The following is a 25933-nucleotide window of genomic DNA, read 5'->3' as shown; positions in this document are numbered from 1 at the left end:
TGTGTCCAATTGTAATTTCTGGCTTCCAATATGCTTGTAAGGCTTGGACTATCTATTGCATCTTCAGACACTGCACAAATGCCACTAATGTGTAGCCACACTAAACTTCAAATTCACTGGAAAGTTAAGCAAGGCAGTATAAGTGTCCCCTGCCTGCCTGCAGCACCATTATTGAGGGCCTTCTCACAATGCTCAGTTGGCCACGTCATTCACATGCCCAACACCAGACTCCTAAGACCCCCAGTTCTGAGCTTTGTCACATGCCAGATTCACAGGCGGACGAAGGAAAAGATCCAAGGTCTCTAAACTTCCTTGAAGATCTACAGCACGTGCACTGACCCTTGGGAGAGTCAAACACGTGAATGCTCAGAACAGAGAAGGAAGATTCAGGGTGATGCTGACAGCTTCAATACCAGTGCCAGGAACATACAGATACCCTGCACAGGTGACTGAAAGAGTGCCTCACCTCAAACTACTCAACCTCCTGCCATCACTCCGCAGATGCCCCAAGCAGAGACTGCCGAAGAAGAAGAATTACTCACTTATATGCTCACAAAAGGCATCCATATGATCTGTTTTTATTTGTTGCACAGGTTTGCGTCAGATACAGTGCTTACATTTTTACACAAGTTTAAATATACCCGTGGGGACGGGCGGTAGGCTGCTACTTTCAGGTTTACACATGGGAGCCTGCAAACAGCAATGTACCACAGGGTTGGCCTGGAAATCCTTCTGTTCATTATTTACATTAATTATTAGGATATGGTAGGGAAGGTATGATTAGTGGCACCAAATTTGGTTGTGGCACTGAGAGTGAGGATGGTAATTTTAAGGCTATTGGATACTACTGATGAGTTTCTGAGATTGGCTGAACAATGGCAGGTAGAATTTAATTCTGATAAATAGGAGGCACTTTTGGAGGACTAATAAAGCTAGGGCCCTATGAGGTATTGAGGAAGAGGAGGACCTTGGTGTACAAAGATCCCTGAAAGTAGCAGCCCAGGTGGATAGATGGCCAAGTCAGTGACTTGAGCTCCCTGTCTTTTTAATAAGGCTTCAAATATAAAACAGAGATTATCACACAACTGTACAAAACATTGCTTAAGCCAAGACTGGAGTACTTTGTGTAATTCTCATATCTGTACTATTAGAACGAGGTGCTTATACTGGAGAGGGTGCAGAGCAGATTCACCACAATGTTGCCCTGGGATTGTGTTGTTTCTCTTATGAGAGGAGACCGGATAAACTGGGTTTGATTTCTAGGAGTCGAGGAAGTTGTGGGGGAATTTGATTTAAGTATACAAAATATAAGAGCCAAAAAATAGGGTTGACTATGAGGAACTTCTCACAGTAGTCCAGAACCAGACCATCTGAAGTGAACTGACCAAGAAGCACAGTGAGACGATGCTGGAATCCCAGAGCAATGCAGACAAAATTCTGGTGGTCAGGCAGTGTCTATGGAGAGGCGTCATGGTGAAGGACCTCAGCCTGAAACGTCAACTGCTTATTCCTCTCCACAGATGCCGCCTGGCCTGCTGAGTTCCTCCAGCATTTTGAGAGTGAGACACCATATTGGTTTTGGTTTTGCGACTGTCACATGTAAATGGAGTGAGAAGCCTTCGTGGTGCATACCAACCAGTCAGATCAGGCCATACATTGTGGCAGTATAGAGAGAAGCAGGATATAGTGTTGCAGCTATGGAAAAAGTGCAGTGCGGTTAAATCTGGCAGGAGGGAGCTGTGTTCTGAAAGACGCTGTGGGGTAGTCACCAGCTCATTTTCATTCCTGCTACTTTGTAAACAATATAACAATATTGAAGGAAACATAAATTCTGGTTTTCAAAATTCTGAATAGGTGATATTTGAGAATAAAAACATAATCTGCTAAATTAATCTGAACCAACAGAATCTGGTCCATTTTCAATTCCATTGTTGATTTGATGCTGAAAGCATTCAGTGCTGATGGTATATTTTTCAGTTCATAGTCAGTGGATTGATTTCTTCCTTTGGGTCTTTGAAACCCTTTCAGGTCCTGCGCGGAATCAGGCGTCTTTCACGGACATCCCAGCTCTGGAGTGTGAGGTGTAGGTGTGAGTGTTCAGGAGTTCCTGGGTGGTCCTCCCAGACAGCAGGCCCCGCTGCTCCTTCCTGCAGCAAATTACATGCACCACCTTGACCCTAAATTCATCAGAAATGTAATAGTAAATGAAAGGGTCAATGCAGCTGCTGGAGCTGCTGACAACCATGCAGACCATGTAATAAATGTAGAGCTCACTCTCGTTCGTATGGTGGTACTCCGAGTGGTGAATTAGGAGGATTATATTGCTGGGAGCGAAGCACCCAACATACACCAGTAAAATCAGGAAAGTGACTATCGCAGCATGCATGTAACTCTTCTCATTGACTATTAAAGTTTTGATTACAGAACCGTAGCAAAAGACAGTGATACAGCATGGGATCAAAAATCCCATGATAACCAAACATACAAAGTAGTAGAAGAAATACCCAGCCTGACTATCCACTGGCAACACATCGTGGCAGGTCGTAATGTTCAGGTTGTCGATGCTGAGCAACTGCTCCTTGAAGAGAAATGGCAGAACCAGGAGTGCGGCGATCACCCAGATCGACGAGCAGACGCTGATGGCAAATGCGTTGTCCCTGAACTGCCGGGAGGTGAAAGGATACACCAGAGCAAAGTATCGGTCGACGCTGATGACGGTGAGGAGCAGGATGGAGCAGTACATGTTCCCGTAGAAGAAGGCGGTCGTCGTCCGACACAGGGCTTCGCCAAACAGCCAGTTGTTGCCCAGAAAGTGGTAGGAGATTTTGAATGGTAACATCAGGATCAGGAGGAGATCTGCAGTTGCCAGGCTGATGAGGAAGATGGTGGAAGGTAATTTTCTGATTTTTGTTGCCAGTACCCAGAGTCCTAGCCCATTGGCAGGGAGCCCAATGGTGAACACTAAGACATAAAGGCCTGGGATGGTAACTGTGGTGGTGAGACCAGTGAGCTGGTTTCTGACTGTCCCCGTCACAGTGTAGATCGTCTCATTGGAGCCATTTGCTCTGTGCACGTTGGGTCTATATCCTCTCATGATGTCACTCACGCTTGGTACTGAATGTGTTTCAGCTTTGACCTCTGAAACAATGGATTCAGTATCATTGTAATCTAAAGAAGAAAGCAAAGAAGAGGGGAATTCATTGTTATTGCATTGGTAACTGAATTCAAGGATCAACCTTATTCACCATACACATTTGCATGTATTAGGAATTTGCTGTGATTTGTTGGCACAACGTGCGACCTAAAACAACAGCATTTAACAATTATAATGAATAAAAGATTATATACAATAAAGCTAAAGATTAAAGTACAGATATGGAATAAAGTGTGCATAATGTCACCAGGATTTATCAAGCAGGGCAATTCAGTGTGCTTCTGCCTTAAAGCTTAAGTGACAGAGGTTTGATTTGACCTCTCATACTATCTGAGTGCAAAATTGTCTCTCCAGACCTGGGTTTCTGCTAGGTGCTCTGCTTTCATCCAATATTCCCTCCCCCTAAAAAATATTGTTAGATTAATCAGCTGCTCTAAATTGCTCCTGGTAGGAGTGAGTGTAGTGAGGTGGGATTAAGGGATTTAGGGATTTCTGTGTGGGAGAAAGGGCAGCAGTGAAATAAATGGGGAAGTGGGATTGATTGGATTGTTCTGTGAGCCAACATAGGTTCAATAGGATGAATGGCCTCCTTCAATGTCATATAGACAGCAGATGGAAGGCAAGGTGCAGTCCAAATTATGCAGGATCTGGAACCATTATGAGTTCTGTCTCCCGGTGCATTCTACTTCTGTCTGTATATCTGTGTACAAGATTTCCCACGTTCACACTGATAAGATGGTAGTGCAAGAATTGCTGTAATATTACTGTATACAGTAATGGGTGCACTTTCACACTGTCCAGATAAGAAGTGATGGTAGTATTGCACAGTGTTGCACAGGGTGTTCGCGATAGTTAGGTGTGGTAAACAGAGCTCTGGTAAACAGTCTAACAGGAGGGAGTCATCAATTCCCCGGCAATAGGTTGACTCTTTACAGAGTCTAATGGCCAAGGGTAAGAATGACCTCACGCAGCGCTCTTTGGAGCAGTGCTGTTGTCTTCGTCTGTTACCGAATAATTATAATAGACTTAGTCTATTATAGAACACAGAATGCAGAACAGCACAGCAACAGGACTTTCAGCACATGATGTCTACGTCAAACATAATGGAATGCTAAATTAAATTAAATCTCTTCTGCCTATTCACAATCCATTTTTCTCTATTCTCTCCTTATTCATGTGTCCATCCAACAGCCTTTTAAATATCTCCTATGACCATTTTCCTGGCATTCTGTATCAGGCACTGCCACTCAATGTGTAAAGTACTTGCCCATACATCTCCTTTAAACATTGTCCCTCTCAAGTGAACTGCATGCCCTCCAAGGGCTTGACATTTCTACCCTGGGAAAAAGAGGCTCTGTCGACCCTGTCCATGCCTCTCATAACTTTTATCAACTTCTATCCATATAATCATATAACAATTACAGCACGGAAACAGGTCATCTCGGCCCTTCTAGTCCGTGCCGAAGTCTTACTCTCACCTAGTCCCACCAACCTGCACTCAGCCCATAACCCTCCATTCCTTTCCTGTCCATATAGCTATCCAATTTAACTTTAAATGACAACAGTCTTCTCTCAGCCTTTGATGATCCAGAGAAAACAACCGTAGTTTATCTCCTTATAGCCTAGACCCTCTAATCCAGACAGCCTTATGGTGAATATCTTCTCAAAGTCTTCACTTCCTTCCTGTAATCGCATGCAAAGATTGAAACATCTAAGATCCTGAAGAATCTTGAAGAAGTGGATGAAAAGAGGAGGATTCTTGTGCGAGATCCTGAAACAGAGATTGGAGTTTAAAAATAAGATAGAAAAAAAGGTGATTTTTAAAAAGTGCATCTTTGCAACTCACTTTTTCAAAGGGCAGTGAAAGCAACATCTTTGAATTTTTTTTTACTGTAGAGGTAGAGAGAATCTTAATAAACAAGTGGTGAAAACTGACCTCAGGTAGATAAGGGTTCAAAGTTGAGGTTACAATCAGGTCACTTATGTTTTTAAATGGTGGAGCATTCTGGGGGAGCCAAATGCTTAGTTTTTTTTAATTGAAACTATGGTCAAATACTGTGTAGGTCTTGACAGAAGAAGATTGTGAATCCTGCCCACCACAGTTACACAGAGGTTACATTGCATTCTCCAGTCAGTCCATGTCAGAACAAATTCTGGAATAGTTCATCCTCTGGCCGTCAGCTGTTGAAATGCCGGTACCCAGACCCCACCCACATGCACGGCAGAATGAGGCTCACCTCTGCCAAGCCATCACCCACGCAGGGCACCAGCGGCACGGGGACCACTGACACACTGGGAGATCTGAGACTGAGAAACTTAGAGACAGCCACTTTGAGAACACGTCTCCTTTAGTTAAAGACACTTTGATCAGAGAAAACAGACCGACCTGTTCCCTTAACTTCTCCAATGACTCCTGGCAGCACCGGGGCACAATGATCCCACACCTTGAGGGATGAGCCAAATCCTCCCCGAGCATTTTGTTAATGTTGATGGAAGATGTTTCTTTAAACGACGTGCTTGCAGCGCACTCTGCCTGTGACGTACATGTTCACAAGGCACAGCAAAATGACTAAGTGGAGCAAGTAATCAGCAAAGGTCCCTTGGCCTCAAGACGTCTGAGTGAATGCAGTTTATTTATTTATTGAGGTACAGTGCGGAATACGCCCTTCCATTTGAGCCGCGCTCACCCAGAAACTCCAATTTAATCTTAATTGAGAATAACGGGGCAATTTACAACCGGTACGTCTTTGGACCGTGTGAGGAAACCCACACGGTCACAGGGAGAACGTATAAAGTCCTTACAGGCAGTGACGGGAATTGAACCTGGGTTGCCTGTGTTGCAAAGTGTCGTGCTAACCACTACGCTACCGTGCCACTCCAGAGATAGAGCTGAAATGACTCATGTCAATATCTTCCTCTCAACATAGGAGCCACATAGCTTACTCACCCAGAATATTGTGGGTTCCTGCAGAAAGTTCACCACGCAAGGACTGAGAGATTTGCTACCTTCGCATTGTAAACACAAAATACTCTGCAGATGCTGGGGTCAAAGCAACACGCACAACAGTTCTCCAACTTCTGGTAATTCCCACCCCCTCCCTTCCCCCATCCCAGTTTCACTCTGCCCCCTCCTCCAGCTGCCTATCACCTCCCTCATGGTTCTGCCTCCTTCTACTACCCATTGTGCTTTCCCCTATTCCTTCTTCACCTTTCCTGCCTATCACCTCCCTGCTTCCCCTCCCCCACCCCTTTATCTTTCCCCTTACTGGTTTTTCACCTGGAATCTACCAGCCTTCTCCTTCCCACCCTCCCCCCACCTTCTTTATAGGGCCCCTGCCCCCTCCCTCTTCAGTCCTAATGAAGGGTCTCGGCCCAAAACGTTGACTGTTCGTTTCCACGGATGCCGCCTGACCTGCTGAGTTCCTCCAGTGTGTTGTGAGTGTTGCTACCTTCGCATTGTTGCCTCCGGTGCTGAGGCCGCCCGTGTGAGCCTTCTTGTGAGAAGTACTTTCAAACCTACGACTATCACTTTCCTATGGGGTGGGGGGGGTGTGGAATCTTCCTCCAGTCCCTCAGCCTCTGCACACTGGACTGGCACAAGAAGCACCATCTCTGACCAGCCTTCGACCAGCCAGCGGGTCATTTCTGGGACTGTCCTTGGCCTTGGCAATGAGGTCCCAGAGAGGACGAGGAGAAATTTAGTTGGGGTGGCACGATGGTGCCACACCTCTCGGTTATAGAGAACCTTGTGTTGCTCGTCTTACTTTTGCTTCATAATGTCTGTAAGCTGTGAATGTAAACTCTGGGAACAGTCCTGATCTCATTGCAGACTGGCATCAAACGATTATGCATCATTGGCATGACATTTTATATTTATTTTATGTAGAGAGCTAGCATGGGAACGGGCCCTTCTAGTCCAACCAGACCAGAATGCCCAATTACACCCTTGTTCCCGATCAGCCCATCATCTGTCTGGAAACCAGAGCATTAGGAGGACTGTGTCAAAATCCTTACAGACAGTGGTAGGATTGACAGGTCATTGGCGCTGTCATAGTGCTACACCTGGCGCGGCACTACCGCGCCACCCTAATTTTATTCAGCCCTTATTGCCAGGGCGCAGCACCTCATTCTTCCTGCTGGAGTGAAGCTAACCTGTCACCGTGTGTGCTGGCAATATCGCAACCGGAACGCGGCGGAAGAGCCGACTCCGACAAAGAGACGGTGAACATCGGTGGCTCATGGGAGGGGCACCGCGAGAAGTAACGTTCTCAAACTAGGACCCTACGATTAGCGTTTGATTCAGTAAGGCACGTAACACAGAATCCCCGAGTCTATCAAAGCAAACTTGACAAGATTAAACAGAAGGCACCAGGAGACCGCATTAGAAACAGCGAGTCGCTCGAGAAAAACACAAGTAACTCTAACGATTGTCTTTAAGCAACAATCAATAATGTGCTCTAAAAACCTCAGGGCCCAATGGTCTCCAGTGTACTGCAGAGGCCCGAAGAACTCATTACAGGATCCCCTCTCCGTGGCCAGCATCTGATGGTCCAGGGAGACCTGAAAACCTGAGATACAGGGGCGACTCAGGAGACCTGGGAGCTTGAGAGGGAGACCAGGAGAGCTTGAGAGGGAGACATGGAGAATTTGAGGGGGCAGCATGGGGAAATCGAGAGGGACCTCAAGAGCCAGAGACACTTGGGGACCTCGAGAGACTGAGAGACCAGGGAACCTTGAGAGGAACTTCAAGCAAGACCAGGGAACGTTGAGCAGGACCCTAAGAAGGCAGGCTTTTGAGCGCTTGAGAGGGGGAGAACATTGAAAAACCCTTTGAAACATTCCTTGGTCCTTGGAAACCTTGAGAAAAGTCCTTGGGAAACCTGGATGGCCACCTTGAACATTTAGTCCATGACACATGGGCTGGGAAAATATCTTGAGACCTAGAAAAAGCTTCGACACCCTGAAACTTGAGTCCTTGAAAACATGAAATTTGAAACTTAGGGAAGGATCCTGGAAGTATTTTGTTCAGTGTTTTACTCTACGTTATTCTTTTGCTCCAGAGACAATTAGGATACAGAAGGCTGCACTCTCAATTTTACAGATTGAGACAGCATAGCTAGGCTCTTCCAATCACTGATCTGTTTCTCTGTAGATCTGCTTCATTTGTTACGTAAAAGTTCAATTTTCACAGTCTGTACCATGACTTTCATCAAGAGGTTAGATATAAGGTAGCTTACTCTTGACCTCGCACTCTCCTGCCAGGAATCAGCTTTTGGAGCAGGCTCCTCCGGAATTTACACTATTGCTTTGAAAGCTGATTTTGAATCCAATGAATTTTGTCGATAAGCTTGCTTGAAGCACTCAATTGTTATGCAGGCCTGAGTCATGGGACCCCGAAGCTGGCAACCGGGGTACTTCTGACTTAAAAAGCTCGGAGCGGAGACCAGAGCAACTCAGAACGTACACTGACTCAGAACATTGACTCAGGACACTCGGAGTGTAGATTCAGGACACTTAGAACATGGACTCGAGACGTGCACTGAGCATAGAAAGCACCCTTGCCTCCAGCCACTGCTGTTCAATCTCTGCCATATCCATTACTTGGCATGGTCCTTCTGTCACGGTGTGTGGTGACAATATCAGAACCCAAGTGCAGAGGAAAGACACACTTCGATGTAGCGAAGCGATGGAAATTTGTTCATAATAATTCCATAAAGAACATCAGTGGCTCAGATGAGCGACACTGAGAGAAGTCACATTCTCAAAACCAGGACCCTGCAATTAGCACTAATCAAACATCCGCTTAGATAATACAAGTAACACAAAATCCCTGAAGATATCAAAATAAACTGAACAAGTTTAAACAGAAGGTACCATGAGATCCCATTACAAAAACGGAGTCGCTTGAGAAAAATGGAAGGGACTTTAAATGATTTATGACTATCTTTAAACAGCAACGAACCTATTCCCTTCACCTGAAACGTCGACTGTACCTCGTCCTAGAGATGCTGCCTGGCCTGCTGCGTTCACCAGCAACTTTGATGTGTGTTGCTTGAATTTCCAGCATCTGCAGAATTCCTCTTGTTTATGAACCTATTCCAGTGGTTTAATTGCTCTCTGGTGCCCCGCACAGGCCAGAAGAACTCATGACATCATCTGCAGGAATAATGTGAACTTTGGTGCCTATACTGGTGAATGAAGGTCATTCCAGTCTCAATGGCCAAGCTGGTGAATGCGTGAGTATGACTAGGCGCATGTTTGGTCACTAAGCTGCAAATCATCAGTTCTCTCACTGAAGTATATGAGAGGATGAGTCCTACAAAACAAATGTGATCTACAGTTTGCTGCCTCTGACAAATAAGGTCTACGGCAAAGTCCTGAAAAATATCGTCCATGGAATTCAGTGAAGACAGATGTCAATGATGAAATTCATTGTCACTTTCCATAAACCAATTCATCCTTTGGATATCCGAGGAAAAAAGTGCTTGAAGATGAAGACTTCAAACCAGGTACCAAGCTCATGGTCTACTGCCAGTTTTTATTCTTCTGGGAAATAGTGCCTCAGGACTCACACCACCAGGTTCAAAAAACTACCCCTCAACCATCAGGCTCTTGAACAAAAGAGGATAATTACACTGATCTGTTGAGATGTGCCTGCAACCAACAAGCCCACTTTAAGGACTCTTTATCTAGTTATTTCATGCTCTCGATATTTATTGCTGTTTACGAGGAGTGATTGATAAGTTCGTGGCCTAAGGTAGAAGGCGTCAATTTTAGAAAACCTAGCACATTTATTTTTCAACATAGTCCCCTCCAACATTTACACACTTAGTCCAGCAGTCGTGGAGCATACGGATCTTGGACTTCCAGAAAGTGTTCACAGCAGGGGTGATTGATAAGTTCGTGGCCTAATGTAGAAGGAGATGAGTTAAACAGCTCTCGTTGCATGCATATACAGGTCAACTCTTTGAGTGATTATGCAGAAAGTTTGAAGTTAATAACTCATCAGGGATGATTGATAAGTTTGTGGCCTAAGGTAGAAGGAGATGAGTTATTAGCTTCAAACTTTCTATATAACTCCCCTCCTTCTACCTTAGGCCACAAATTTATCATTCACCCCTGCTGTGGACACTTTCTGGAGATCCAAGATCCGTATGCTCCACAACCACTGGACTATGTGTGTAAATGTAGGAGGGGACTATGTTGAAAAATAAGTGTGCTAGGTTTTCTAAAATTGACTCCTTCCACCCCAGGTCATGAATTTATCAATCACCCCTCGTATTTGCATTCCAACAGCTTGTCATCTTCTGTGCTCTTGCTTTTTCATTGATCCTGTTTACAGTTACTATTCTATAGACTTGCAGAGTATGTCCACAGGAAAATGAATCTCAGGGTTGTATCTGATGACAGGTATGTACTCGGATAATAATTTTTACTTAGAACTTTGTGTAAGGGGGTTTCGATTTTTATGTTACCGTGGAGGCTAATTAAAATGGCGTCTTTGTTATGTTAATCTGGGGAATGTGGCTTTGTTGTGTTAAACGCTGAGAAAGTTTGCGCTAGCAGTTTGTTTTGTTTAGAGTGTGATAAGAGAATGCTATTAACCAATTGGGATAGTTGTTATGGTTTTGGTGTATTTGAAGATACTGTATGTGCGGGGTTTTGGGGCAGAAGGCGGGAGAGCGAGACGGAGGATGGACGAGGTGCTGTGAGTCCGCTAACGGGGTCGGACCCCGAGGAGGGCGTTTGGCGAGGAGACGGAGATGGACTCGTGTGGAGCGTCTGGTCGACCACCGTTGTTGGTCCCAGGCGGCCGGTCGAGGTGGTCCGAGGGGGTCGCAGGGTGAAGAAGAAGGTCCTTGAGCTCCAACTGTTTTTGTGCACGAAGAGATTGAACTTTGATAAGTGTGGCGCCTTTTATTTTCCTTTTATATTTTATTCTCTCTTAATTATATAGTTCCAGTAATATCTATAAACTGTAAATCATTTAATTGCATCTGGTGTATTGTCTGTTATTTGGGCGGGTGGGGTATATCACACAGCATCCACACAAACTAATTACCCAGTTTGCCGGGGCCGAGGCTGTTTCCCTAGACGACAGCGAGCCGAGCGACCCTGAGGGTGGCCGGGGGGGCTACATTTGTATGAACGAGAGTAGGGACTCCGAAGTGCTGGACCAATGTTTTCACCATGGAATCCCTCATATTGTTGGAAGGGTGTGTCGCAATGCCATCAACCCCCACTCCCCAACAACATTCCCAGCCTCAGAAACATAACTGCACTCAAAAGGCTATGTTCCTGAAACAGGTGCTGTTTTCTAAGATTTGTAATGGGAAGAGATTATGGATGGATAGAGGGAAAAATTCAAGGAGGTGCTGAAAGTTTCCCAGGTAGAACAGCACCATACTGTTGTATTCCTTAGATAATAGGTTTATGGGCCAGTAGGAGTTGAAAACATATTAACCATAAAACTGACCATAATTATAGAATAATGATATCCTTATTCTATGTTTAGCAAGTTTGTTACCATGATTTAAGTCTGTAAACTACTGTGGGTGTATTATTAATTGTATAAGTTGCACCTGTACCTAATAAAGTGGCCAGATATTAGCTCGTTACTGCAAATATCTAATCAGCCAATTATGCCGCAGCAACTTAACGCATTAAAGCATGCACACGAGACTCAGTTGTTGTTTAGACAAAACATCAGAATGGGGAAGAAATGTTGTCTAAGTGATTTTAAGCGTGGAATGATTGTTGCCAACAAATGGAGTGGTTTGAATATCCCAGACCAGGGAGTTTCACACACAGCAGTCTCTGGAGTTTACAGAAAATGGTGCAAAAATCAAAAAAAAAAACATCAGCTCGTTTGAAAGGAGAATGACAATAGTGGTTCAAGCTGACAGGAAGGTGACAGTAACTCAAATAAGCATGCGTTACAACAGTGGTGGACAGAAGAGCATCTCTGAATGCACAACATGTCAAACCTTGAAGTGGATGGGCTACAGCAGCAGAAGACCATGAACATAGACTCAGTGTATATGTCACCATACACTACTACCTGGAGATACAACGCAATGCATAAAGGCATGCAGACATGGTCAAGAGGTTCAGCTATTATTGAGACCAAACACTAGAATGGGGAAGAAATATTAGATAAGTGACTTTGACCCTGGAATGATCATTGGCGCCAGACAGGGTGGTTTGAGTATCTCAGAAACTGCTGGCTTTCTGGGATTTTCAAGCACAATAGTCTCTAGAGTTTACAGACTATGGGGCAAAAAAATTAAAATAAAACAGCTAGTGAGTAGCAACTGTGTGGATAAAAATGCCTTGTTGGGGCCTGGCCTCACCCGTCAGTGCTGCCCTCTCTGTTCGAGCGGTGGAACAACAGGCTGAATTGCATGCATTTACGTACTGCCAGGAGACTGTGCAATGACTGCTGGACATTGTCGTTCAGGCTCTGGACTTTCTATACTGTTTTTTCTTTGAGTGAATATGCTTCTTTGCTCGATATCTTGAATTATGGTTTTTTTAAATGTTTGCTTGCTATTTTGAATGTTTTGCATCTTGGTCCTGGAGAAACACTGTCTCGTTCAGCTGTGTCTTTGCATGGTTTGAATGATAATTAAACTTGATTTGATAATGAGAGGGGTCAGTAGAAAATGGCCAGAGTGGTTCAAGCTGATAGGAAGGCAACAGCAACTCAAACAACCAGCGTTACAATAGTGGTGTGCAGAAGACCACACCAGGTTCCATTCCTGTGTCTAATAAAATAGCCATCCTGCACAATTGAAATGCTGTAAATATAGATAAACCATAATTTTGATGTGAGGTTTGCACAAAGGAAATGGTGTCAACTGTTTGATGCTTGCAGTTCAAACTGCACAAGTCAGCTCAGGAACAATTAGATAAGAGTATTTGGTGTAGGAATGTTCATTTTCTTATTAAGCCTGTGAAAAGGGAGATAAAGACGAAGGAAGACTTGATGGACTGGAACCGTGTCATATAATGAGGAGCTGGTGAAGTCACTGAAGTGAATAAAGGTTTCCTGCTCCAGCTGTTGTGCAGAGTTCTGAAGCATGATAGTAGCAAGTAGTCTGTGAGTCCCACTTGACCTCACTGGTGAGCTCAGAAACCCACTGAGCAGAAAAGAATCTCTTAAAATGGATCATAAGTGTTGTATCTTCATCTGCGTCAACTGAAACCACCCACACCAAAGCTCAAGGTTTAAAGATAAACGTCTTTTTTCACTTAAGCAGCTTTGAAAGTCTTGGGCTAATAAAGGTTCTTGATCCCCGCTCATCAGATGTTAAGTCCCTTCATTTTCCCCCAACACTCTACTTTTCTCCTAGGCTTCTTCCTCTTCTATTCCACCTCCTCCTCTGTTGTGCAATTAGTATACTTGGAAAGCAATCTTTTTTTTCTCTTCCTGGTAAAAATAAATCCCATCCTCCCCCACTTCCTTCTATTCCCCACTCTGACCTTTTACCTCTTCTGACCTGACTATCACTTGCCCCTGAGCAGCCTCCTCCTCTCCTTTCTCCTGGGGTGCAGTCTCCTCTCCTATCAGATTCCTTCTTCTCCAGCCCTTGTCCCTTCTCACCCACCTGGCTTCACCTACCATCTTCCAGCTAGCCTCCTTTTCCCACCCCCACCTTTTTATTCTGGTGTCTTCCCCCTTGCTTCTCAGTCCAGAAGAAAGGTCTCAGCCCGAAATGTCGACTGTTTATTCATTTCCACAGATGCTGCCTGACCTGCTGAGTTCTTCCAGCATTTTGTCTGGGTTCCTTTTTAGTTTTGCTCAGTTCCAGAACTTCCTTGACTTTGCAAAGCACCAATCCCTGGAATAATTTGATGGGACTGTACAGAGGCAGCATTCTTTGTATCTAACTCTTTTTCTTCCTGACATGGGAGTGCGTGATATTGATTCTTGTAGAAACACATTGGTCTTCCAGTCAAGATGGTGCCTGCATACAACGCTCCCTTGGTCGACATCTTCTGGATAGACCACAAAACTACTTCACTTCTTTTACGCAACACACATAAAAGTTGCTGGTGAACGCAGCAGGCCAGGCAGCATCTCTAGGAAGAGGTGCAGTCGACGTTTCAGGCCGAGTCTCCTAGAGATGCTGCCTGGCCTGCTGCGTTCACCAGCAACTTTGATGTGTGTTGCTTGAATTTCCAGCATCTGCAGAATTCCTGTTGTTCACTTCCTTTACGTCTGTTTTTCATATCTAACTGTGTTTCTGGGACTATCAGAGCCCACGATTTACAGTTTGGAGATCGATGCAGTGATCCAGTGCTTTTCTGTCACCGAGAAGATTCTAGAAAGTGAGCTCGAGTTAAAACCCTTGAGGCTTGGAGGCGAGGAAACTTCAAGAGGAGATGTGAGCCAATAATTGACTCCATTTCACCAGTTATTCGTTGATTAAAGTGACAAGCAAGACTGAGACATCAAGGTGGATGGGAAGGCAAGTGACAGTTCAGCGCCGACTCTGCTGTCAGAGAAGGAGCTCGTGTGGACTATCGCTGTGCCCCAAGGGTAAGTCTGTGCACTCGAGCCGTGTCCCTCCCTTTCCATGGTGTTGAAGGGTGTTACTGAAGTTCTGCGTTTATGGATTTGGACTATGGACTTTTTCAGTCTTATGGTTTTTATATTCTGTGCTGTCGCCCGTTCTTTCTCAATGTTTTCTGTGGGAGGGAGGGGTTTTGGGGGTTTGGGGGTCAATGTTCTTATTGTGTTTCTGTGCTGGGGAGGGGATTTTTGGCGACGATGTTCTTGTTGCATTTCGTATAGAGGAGGGGGTTTGTGGCCGATGTTTTTGCTGCAATTTTGTGCGGGGGTTGGGGGCATTTGGGGGTTTGATGATCATGTTGCCGTTCTATTTTTTGTGCGGGGTTGGGTTTGCTGTTTTCCTTTGAATTTACTCCCATGGTTTTCTTTGTTTCGTGGCTACCTGGAGAAGAAGAGTTGTATATTGCATACATACTTTGATAATAAATGAACCTTTGAACCTTTGAAGAATATTTAATTCTTAATCATTCTACAGCTTGAAATAGAAAGTAAACTGCATTAGAAACAGTGAACATCAGGGCTAGACAATGACATATCTTTTCTGGTCATGCAGTGCTGTAATAAACATGAGAAAATAACAAGGCATTATTTACGTAAAGAGTAATTGTTGAATATTTTTCAGTATGTTTACTTTGAGTCTGGTTTGGACCAGCAGTGGGACCTTTCCTTTCGATGACTCAAGGGTATAATGGAAAATTTACATTCCCACCAAACAGCAGGAAGGAAAAGACTGCACTGTAATTCAAGATTGTCCCATGTGTGCACTTCTGCTAATTCCAGCTTGTTGTTCATGACTAAAACATTTTAATGTAGATTCTCACCCAAACAGTTCTTGCCCTACAAGGGATTTTCAGCAAATTTCTGGAATTTTAACTCAATTCATTCTCAGTAGCGGTTCAAATTTCAAAGCACTATCCGCTTGGCACTCAACCTTACAACTGAAGGAACCCACTTGAGGAACTCAGCAAGTCGGGCTGCATCAACGGAGGGGGATAAACTGCCGACATTTCAGACTGATGAAGGGTCTTGGCCTGAAACGTCAACTGTTGATTCCGTTCCATAGGTGCGGCCCAACTTGCTGAATTCCTCCAGCGTTTTGTGTGTGTTGCTCAAGATTTCTAGTAACTGCAGAATCTCTCATTTCTCCAACTGAAGAGTGTGTTTATTGCAACCACAGTGTCCACAGCAGGACATTTGAGTAAGCACAAGGGTTTCCTTCATAAGCTCCTGCTTAATATTTGCCCCACAACCATTAAAGGCAGATTACAATTATACTGCAGTATCTGGCTGTGCATATGCTTGACATAAGGCTCTTCTATTGATTTTTTAGGAGATAGCAGTGGTGGGAAATTCAGCATTTATTGTCCATCCAAATAGTCCTTGAGAGGGAAAGATAAAAGAAACTGCAAATGTTGGAATCTAGACAAAAAAGTGGAGCTCTGCAGGTCAAGCAGCATCAATGCTGACAAACGATGTAGTCCAATGTGTTGGGTCAAGTCCTGTGTCAGTGGTCTCAGTCCTAATGCAGGGTCCTGACCCGAAATGTCTTTTTGCCTCTGAAGGTGCTGCTTGACCCACCAAGTTCTTCTGGCACTCTGTGTGTTGTCTTCCTCAAGAAGGAGTTGACGAACCTCCCTGTTGCACTGCTTGACCCACCAAGTTCTTAGACCATAAGACCATAAGACAAAGGAGCAGGTCAGCCATTCGGCCCATCTAGTCTGCTCCGCCATTTTATCATGAGCTGATCCATTCTCCCATTTAGTCCCACTCCCCCGCCTTCTCACCATAACCTTTGATGCCCTGGCTACTGAGATACCTATCAATCTCTGTCTTAAATACACCCAATGACTTGGCCTCCACTGCTGCCCATGGCAACAAATTCCATAGATTCACCACCCTCTGGCTAAAAAAATTTCTTCGCATCTCTGTTCTGAATGGGCGCCCTTCAATCCTCAAGTCATGCCCTCTCGTACTAGACTCCCCCATCATGGGAAACAACTTTGCCACATCCACTCTGTCCATGCCTTTCAACATTCAAAATGTTTCTATAAGGTCCCCCCTCATTCTTCTAAACTCCAAGGAATACAGTCCAAAAGCGGACAAACGTTCCTCATATGTTAACCCTCTCATTCTCGGAATCATTCCAGTGAATCTTCTCTGTACCCTCTCCAATGTCAGCACATCCTTTCCTAAATAAGGAGACCAAAACTGCCCACAGTACTCCAAGTGAGATCTCACCAGTGCCTTATAGAGCCTCAACATCACATCCCTGCTCTTATACTCTATTCCTCTAGAAATGAATGCCAACATTGCATTCGCCTTCTTCACCACCGACTCAACCTGGAGGTTAACTTTAAGGGTAGCCTGCACGAGGACTCCCAAGTCCCGTTGCATCTCAGAACTTTGAATTCTCTCCCCATTTAAATAATAGTCTTCCCATTTATTTCTTCTACCAAAGTGCATAACCATACACTTTCCAACATTGTACTTCATTTGCCACTTCTTTGCCCATTCTTCCAATCTATCCGTCTCTCTGCAGACTCTGTTTCCTCAGCACTACCGGCCCCTCCACTATCTTCGTATCATCAGCAAACTTAGCCGCAAAGCCATCTATTCCATAATCCAAATCGTTGATGTACAATGTAAAAAGAAGCGGCCCCAACATGGACCCCTGTGGAAAACCACTGATAACCGGCAGCCAACCAGAATAGGATCCCTTTATCCCCACTCTCTGTTTCCTGCCAATCAGCCAATGCCCTATCCGCGTATATAACTTTCCCGTAATTCCATGGGCTCTTATCTTGTTAAGTAGAAGGCCTTTGACAAGTAGCCTCATGTGTGGCACCTTGTCAAAGGCCTTCTGAAAATCCAAATATACAACATCCACTGCATCTCCCTTGTCGAGCCTACTTGTAATTTCCTCAAAAAATTGTAATAGGTTTGTCAGGCAGGATTTTCCTTTAAGGAAACCATGCTGAGTTCTGCCTATCTTGTCTTCTTCTGGCGCTCCATGTGTTGTCTTCCTCAAGAAGGAGTTGGTGAGCCTCCCTGTTGCACTGCTGAAGTCCTTTGGATGAGGATGCTCCAGGGAGCTCTGGACTTCAGCCCTGCAACGACGGAAGGGCAGTGACTTATTTCTGACATGGCACAGAGGGGGAGTCTGCAAGGCCAGGTATTTCTCTGTGTCTGCCACTTTGTCCTCATCAGTAGTGGCTGGTTTTGGGAGGAGCAAGTTACAACACAGTGGAAGTTTTAGCATATGGATTACAGAGGAGGGTACAGAGGAGATTTACCAGGATGCTGCCTGGTTTAGAGAGTATGGATTATGATCAGAGATTAAGGGAGCTAGGGCTTTACTCTTTGGAGAGAAGGAGGATGAGAGGAGACATGATAGAGGTGTACAAGATATTACGAGGAATAGATAGAGTGGATAGCCAGTGCCTCTTCCCCAGGGCACCACTGCTCAATACAAGAGGACATGGCTTTAAGATAAGGGGTGGGAAGTTCAAGGGGGATATTAGAGGAAGGTTTTTTACTCAGAGAGTGGTTGGTGCGTGGAATGCACTGCCTGAGTCAGTGGTGGAGGCAGATACACTAGTGAAATTTAAGAGACTACTAGACAGGTATATGGAGGAATTTAAGGTGGGGGCTTATATGGGAGGCAGGGTTTGAGGGTCGGCACAACATTGTGGGCCGAAGGGCCTGTAATGTGCTGTTCTATTCTATATGTTCTATGTTCTATTTCACAACACAGCGTACTCTGGTAACTGTCTGCAGCAGGGGAGTTCCTGGACTGACAAACAGGTAGTATCAAGGGAGTTGCCAGACCGATCGAGGGTCAGTGACTGGGTCAGGACAGAGGAAGCAGCTTGATCGACAGAGGGGCAAGGTCAAGGGGGAAGCTGGCCTAATGGAGGGAGAATATCAGGGAAGCAATGGAAGAGCAGCGCTGAGAAATTGTTTGCACTAACTCCTGATTAATCAGCATATTTATTCAACACCTGTTGGAAAATGAAGATTTTACTGGAGTGAGTATACACAAAAAAACTACTTTATTGTTGTAAGACCTTTAAGGGTGCTTCAAGAGGACAACGCTGTTTGCATGGGACTCTTCCCACAGGTTACCACTTCAGCAATATTGGAAGGGAGAATATTAAGTCTGTAATTACTAGCAGTGGTATACATCCCACAGTACACGTTGTAAGTACCGTCGGAATGTATGGCACAGAACTCTGGCTTGGACCTGGTCTGCTTCATTTCCACCCAGAATCTCAGCTCAGCCTGGAAACACAGCATTCACCCAACAGAGCAACCTTTACAGGGCCATGACAGTAAGTAATGGTGTAATTCTCTGTGGCAGCACGGTAATATAGCAGTTATTACCATATAACAATTACAGCACAGAAACAGGCCAGACTTGGCCCTTCTAGTCTGTGCCGAACTCTTACTCTCACCTAGTCCCACCGACCTGCACTCAGCCCATAACCCTCCATTCCTTTCCTGTCCATATAGCTATCCAATTTAATTTTAAACGACAACATCAAACCTGCCTCAACCACTTCTGCTGGAAGCTCGTTCCACACAGCTACCACTCTCTGAGTAAAGAAGTTACCCCTCATGTTACCCCTAAACTTTTGCCCTTTAACTCTCAACTCATGTCCTCTTGTTTGAATCTCTCCCATTCTCAATGGAAAAAGCCTATCCACGTCAACTCTATCTATCCCTCTCATAATTTTAAATACCTCTATCAAGTCCCCCCTCAACCTTCTATGTTCCAAAGAATAAAGACCCAACTTGTTCAACCTTTCTCTGTAACTTAGGAGATGAAACCCAGGCAACATTTTAGTAAATCTCCTCTGTACTCTCTCAATTTTATTGACATCTTTCCTATAATTCGGTGACCAGAACTGTACACAATACTCCAAATTTGGCCTTACCAATGCCTTATACAATTTCAACATTACATCCCAACTCCTATACTCAATGCTCTGATTTATAAAGGCCAGCATACCAAAAGCTTTCTTCACCACCCTATCCACATGAGATTCCACCTTCAGGGAACTATGCACCATTATTCCTAGATCCCTCTGTTCTACTGCATTCTTCAATGCCCTACCATTAGTGTGACACTTTATAGTTCCAGTAGTAAAATTAGGGTTCAATTCACGCCACTTTCTGTAAGGAGTTCGGATGCTCTCCCCGTGACTACAAAGGTTTCCTCCGGGTGCTCCAGTTTCCTCCCACTTTACAAGAATGTATAGTTTAGGATGAGTAAATTGTGGGCACGCTACGCTGGTGCCAGAAGTTTAGCAACAGTGCAGGCTGGTCAGACTGTGGTCATTGATGCAAACTGCATGCTTCGCTGCTTTGAAATACATGTGACAAATAAACTTCATCTTCCTTTCTTTTCCTTAAAGGAATTTACCTATCGGAAATGAAGTCCTGAACGTCAGCAGTCTTCTTTACAATGAACAAGGCTGATACAACTCAAGAGCTCAAAGCTTTTCAAGTCCAAGGCAACTCTCAAAATACTAAGTCACAAAATAAAAGCAGATACTGTTGGAGATAATAGATCGATGTGGACTAACTGGTAAGAAGAGGTTGCTGCAGATACGGGGGTCATTTTTAGCTGTAACTAGTGGAGTACCACAGGAAGTAGTGTAGGGACTGTACACTGCACCTCCAGCTTCAAGAACTGTTACTACCCCACAACTGAGGACGACTACAATCACTCGCCCATCTCTTGAGATGTTCCCATGCTCTCATTATTTATTGCTATTTATATATATTTGCATTTGCACAGTTTGTTGTCTTCTGCACTCTGGTTGATCTTTCATTAATCTTGTTACAGTTCAAAGGAAAAGTTTCAAAGTAAACTAAAATTAATTGTCAGTGTACATACGTGTCACCACATACAGCGCTGAGATTCTTTTTCCTGTGGGAATACTCGGCAAATCTATGGAATGGTAACTGTAGACAGGATCAGTGAAAGGGCAAGAACATGGAAGGCAGCAAAGTGTGCAAATGTAAATATAAATAAATAGCAATAAATAACAAGAGCATCAAACTACAAAATAAAGACACCTTAAAGTGAGATCACTGGTTGTAGGAACATCTCAATAGATGAGTGTAATTATTCTCTTTTGTTCAAGAGCCTGATGGTTGTGGGGTAGTGACTGTTCTTGAACCTGGCGGTCTAAGTCCTGAGGGACTTGTACCTTTTGTGAGAATAGTTACTATTCTATAGATTTGCTGAATATGTCCGCATGAAATTTTAATTTTATGAATTTAATTTTAAACTTTGAACTGTTTACAGTATATATTGATGGGAAGCCCGCATATATTAGCAGCATTTGCAGAAAGCACAAAAGGAGCTGGGAAGACAAGTTGTGAGGTTACAAGCACTTTACAGAGGTATTTGTAGATCTAATGAATGGGAAAAATATTGACAAATGTATCATAAGGTGTGAAAATATGAAGTTGTTCACTTTGATGGAAGAATAAAAGAACAGAGTATTATTTAAAATTAAGAAAACAGTAGGAAGTGGCAGCTGAAGGGGATTGGGAGTTCCTGCAATTGAATTCACAGAAAAATCAGCACACAGGCCAAGTACTACAGCTGTTAGGAAATGTTTTTGGGATGCTCACTATCACTTCAAGAGGTTTAAAGTATAAAATATAGAAAAGTTTTATTGCAAATGTACCAAGCAGCACGTTTGAAAGTGCTGGCAATTATATAAGAAAATGTCAGATGTGGTTTAGAAAAAGATCATCAGGTTGATCTGGATGCGGAGGGATTGTCCTGGGACTAAATGTTGCCAGATTGCGAGGCTCTTCATTGGAATTTGGAAGAATGGCAGATGGTTTTATTGAAACTTTAATCCTTGGCGAGTTAGTCAAGTTAAACACTGAGAGTTAGTCAAGATAAACATCTCCTTTGATGTTTCCTCTCAAGGGGCAGTGGGAACCAGAGGGCATAAATCTACATTAAACACAAGCGAAACATAAATAAGGATGCTGCACTTGATGTTTTGGTAAACTTGCATGTAGTCAGATCCCTGGGATTGGACAGGAAAATCCCAGGCTGCTGTGGCAGGCAAGAGAAAGAGATCTGAAATTGTTAAATCTTCACTGGACACAGGTAAGATGCTAGAAGTTTAGAGGACAGAAAACAGTGTCTCCATTTTGAAGAAGGGCTGCAGGAAAAAAAGTCTGGTAATGATAGACCCATGATCTTAACATCCAGTGGTCTGAGAAAATCTGTGGGAGAGGATTAATGTTCACTGGAAAGGCAGGGGCAACCAACATGAGGTTAAATCCTGTCTGACAAATTGATTGAATTCTTTGGAAATGTATTAATGAGAGTAGGGCAGTAGATGTGACTTACATGACCTTTAATAAAGCTTTTGACAAGGTCCCGGTTGGGAAAATGATTTTAAAAATTTAGTGGGTGGCATAATCAAGCTATATAAACTTATGAGGAATATAACTAGGATAGTCTGCAGAAACATTATATCAGAGGAAGATAAAACTGAAGAACATAGCAGGAAGAGATTCAGCGGGACCTGAAGGGGCCCTCCTTCACCCAGAGAGTGTTGAGTACCGGCAGTGCATTCCACACACTCACCACTCTCTGTGTGAAAAACTTACCCCTGACATCTGTTTCCAGGCACCTTAGAACTATGCCCCCTCATGTTAACCATTTCAGCCCTGGGAAAAAAACCTCTGGCTATCCACGCAATCAATGCCTCTCATCATCTTATACACCTGTATCAGGTCACCTCTCATCTTCCGTTGCTCCAAGGAGAAAAGGCCAAGTACGCTCAACCTATTCTCATAAGTTGCGCCCTCCAATTCAGGCAACATCCTTGTAAATCTCCTCTGCCCTCTCTCTATAGTATCCACATCCTTCCTGTAGTGAGGTGACCAGAACTGAACACAGTACTCCAAGTGGGGTCTGACTAAGGTCTTATATAGCTGTAAAATTACCTCACGGCTCTTGGACTCAATAATTGAAATTGGGTCACTGACAGCATTTAAGCAGTGTCTAAATGAGCACTTGAATTACTTAGGCATAGTGGACTCTGAACCAAGTGCTGGGATATAGAGTTAGTAGGGAAGGGTGCCCACTGGACAGTGTGGATGAAGGACTGAATGGCCTGTTTCCTCGCTCAATGATTTAATGATTCTATAAGAGGTTCCCCATTGAACTCTGGGATGAAGAAAGAATTCTTCTTTCAGTGGGGTTTGGAACTCAGTTGGGGATAGATTCCTGAGGCTGAGACAGATTTCTAATTGTACATGTCATACCCTGGTTCGAGAGTAGACTCATCCATGAGTTACTGAGCATGCTTGGAGTCGAGAAGTCAAGTACTATGCCTTATCACCTGCAGGGTGATCCCCAGCCCGAAAGACTCAATCGGTCCTTGCTAGACATGCTCAGAACTCTGGAGATCAGCAAAAAGAGCAAGTGAATTCAACATATTGGACATCTGGTCCACTGCTACAACTGGACATGAAATGAAGCTACTGGGTACTCGCCATATTATCTGATGTTTGGGTACGAGGCGAGGTTGCCTGTCAACCTCTGCTTTGGGACTGGTGAGGAAGATCTACCAGCGAAGACTTATCTGAAGTACGTGTCTGATATGAGAAGGGAGCTGAAAAAGACTAACGAATTAGCTGAGGTCGCGGCTGCCAGGCAGAATCAAGGAAATGAGCGGAGATATGACCTAAAGGTGAGGTTCTCCGAACTCATGCCTGGAGACCGAGTCCTCATAAAGAATTTGGGGCTACCTGGGAGGCATAAGTTGGCTGACGGCTGGGCAGCTATGCCCTATGTGGTGGAGAGTCAGATGCCAAACGTACCAGTTTTCTGGGTGAAACCAAAGGATGGGAATGGGCCTGTCAAGTTCTCTATCGGAATCACCTTCTGCCTCTGGGACAAGAGGTGCTTGCTGACCCAGAGCTTGTTCTGGACCCTACACCTAGTCAGAGGACTCTGCGGTGACGTGGAGAGACTGAAGGACCAGCAGTAGGAAAGATTAGACCAGCCCCACCCCTGAGTGGGATATGGATTCGGAGGATGAGGAAATGGGGGTGTGGTATATGCTGCCTTTTGCTAACTCACCACTAATTGAGGAAGAGATTCCCAACCCTTCTCACACTAAGGCAGATGAAATTGGGGGACTATCTGTGAACAGGCAGGCTTGCAGCTGGAACACGAAGGGGGGCTGGGCTCTAAGGTAACTGGGAATGAAGCTGAGCTCAGCCAAGTGGCAGAGGGACCTGAGTTTCTGGAAGGCAGGAGTGATAGACAGGGAGAGGCCTCGCCATGTAGGCCAGAAGTATCCCAAGGAATGTATGAAACTGAAGACATAGATGATGAGATATGGAGGTCTCAAAGAGTCAGGAGACCCCCAGATAGGCTGGCCTATGTAGCACCGAGGTAACAGAGGGTTGCAAGTATACCCTTAGCGAGATATGTCACTACCATTTACAAATGGATTGGAGGTTCCAACATCACGAAATTCCTTTGAAAACGGTGTTACTAATGATGGGATGACAAACTATCTACAAGTCATGAGGACATGACTATTTTGGTGGGGGGAGAGTGTAATGACCTGGTTCATATTTTTACTGTTATACTGTATGTGTTTCATTTAGCAGTTCTGTAAGAGCAGACTGTTCTGCCTGCAGCCTGTTTGGGTTATCGTTGAAGATAAGGGATGAAGAGGAACGTGTGCCATCCAATTAGGATGGTAGAATTAGGGGGAGGTTTTCTTGGTGAGGGACAGGCTGGTCTTAGGGTTTTTGGTTTTGGTTTGGCGGGAGATGAAGAGAGAAGACACTGGGGAGAACCGGTCATAGGATACGATCCAGTCAGAGACCTGTTTGTTCGAGATGGATTGCGAGTGATGTTCGGAAGGTGGTGTGGGCTTTCCCGCTGACCGAGGGCTCAGCGTGTTAGTGAGAGTGAAATTGAAGATGAGCTGGTGCACATTTGACTGTTTAATTAAAATGGGTCTCTTACTTTTTGTTTTTCTTTACTAACCTTTTAGTTAAGTTAAGATGCGCAAATACAATTCCTTTAATCACATGCGGTGTACTGTCTGTTATTTCATGGCACTAATTTGTAACAGGGCAGCAAATTACACAACATCCACTCGAACTGGGTGTTGGGGTGAGAGAGATTAAACAAATGGTTAATCCAATAGTTAAACATACATTGCGAATATGGTTTCAATTTTGTAAATTTTTTGGTTTGAACAAATTTATTTTATCAAGCCCTATTATATCTAATTTTTTTTTCAACCCTCGGTTATGGACCAAGGCTTTTTGATATGGAAAATGAAAGGTATAACATGTTTTCGTGACTTATTTCTGGATAACTGTTTCATGTCTTTTGAACAGTTATCTAAGAAATTTGATTTGCCTAGATCCCATTTTTTAGATATTTACAAATAAGAAATATTAAAAATACTATGTTGCCTCCCTTTCAGACCTCATATCCTACTGATATCATCGATAACATTTTAGGTTTAAATCCCTTTCAGAAGGGATTAATAGCATCTATTTATGATATAATTATGAAATTACAGCCAGGTATATCTGATAAAATTAAAAATGAATGGGAAAGGAAACTTCAACTTTGCCTACCTATAGAGAAATGGGATAAATTTTTTCAATTAGTCAGTACTTTCTCTATATGTGCTAAACATACATTAATACAATTTAAAGTAGTGCATAGAGCCCATATGTCTAAAGATAAATTAGTCCATTTTTATTCCCATATAAACCCTATTTGTAACAGATGTCACTCTGAGTGGCTTCTTTAACTCATATGTTTTGGTCCTGTCCTCTTTTGGAAAAATATTGGAAAGATATTTTTGATATTATCTCAACAGTTTTGCGTTTTGATTTACAACCCCATCCTATTACGGCAAGTTTTGGATTGCCAGTGGTAGAATATAGATCTCTATCTTCTTCAGCCTATTGGATGATTGCATTTGTTACTTCAATGGCCAGAAGATCTATTTTATTGAACTGGAAGGAGACCAATCCTCCTACTATATTTCAATGGTTTTCCCAAACTATATTATGTTTAAATTTAGAAAAAATTAGAAGTGATATTTTTGAAGAGACTTGGAAACCATTTATTCAACATTTTCATATGATGTAATTTGACCTTTTCCGAATCC

General features: G+C 43.8%; 1 protein-coding gene across 2 annotated transcripts in view; it reads right to left on the bottom strand.

Annotated features, from left to right (window-relative positions):
• Window positions 1-555: 555 nt before the first annotated feature.
• The window catches only part of LOC134337598 (proteinase-activated receptor 3-like), a 35254-nt gene continuing 9876 nt past the window's right edge, over window positions 556-25933 (bottom strand). For both annotated transcript variants that reach the window (XM_063032755.1, XM_063032754.1), the window contains exon 3: window positions 556-3168. In XM_063032755.1, the coding sequence (XP_062888825.1) occupies window positions 2042-3168 (1127 nt within the window). In that variant the 3' untranslated portion in view covers window positions 556-2041. The remainder of the gene's footprint in view (window positions 3169-25933) is intronic.

The sequence above is a fragment of the Mobula hypostoma genome, chromosome 24 (genome assembly GCF_963921235.1).
Source record: "Mobula hypostoma chromosome 24, sMobHyp1.1, whole genome shotgun sequence".
Taxonomy (NCBI): Eukaryota; Metazoa; Chordata; class Chondrichthyes; order Myliobatiformes; family Myliobatidae; genus Mobula; species Mobula hypostoma.
Note: the sequence above shows the minus strand (reverse complement) of the source record. Positions and strands in the feature narration are given on the sequence as shown.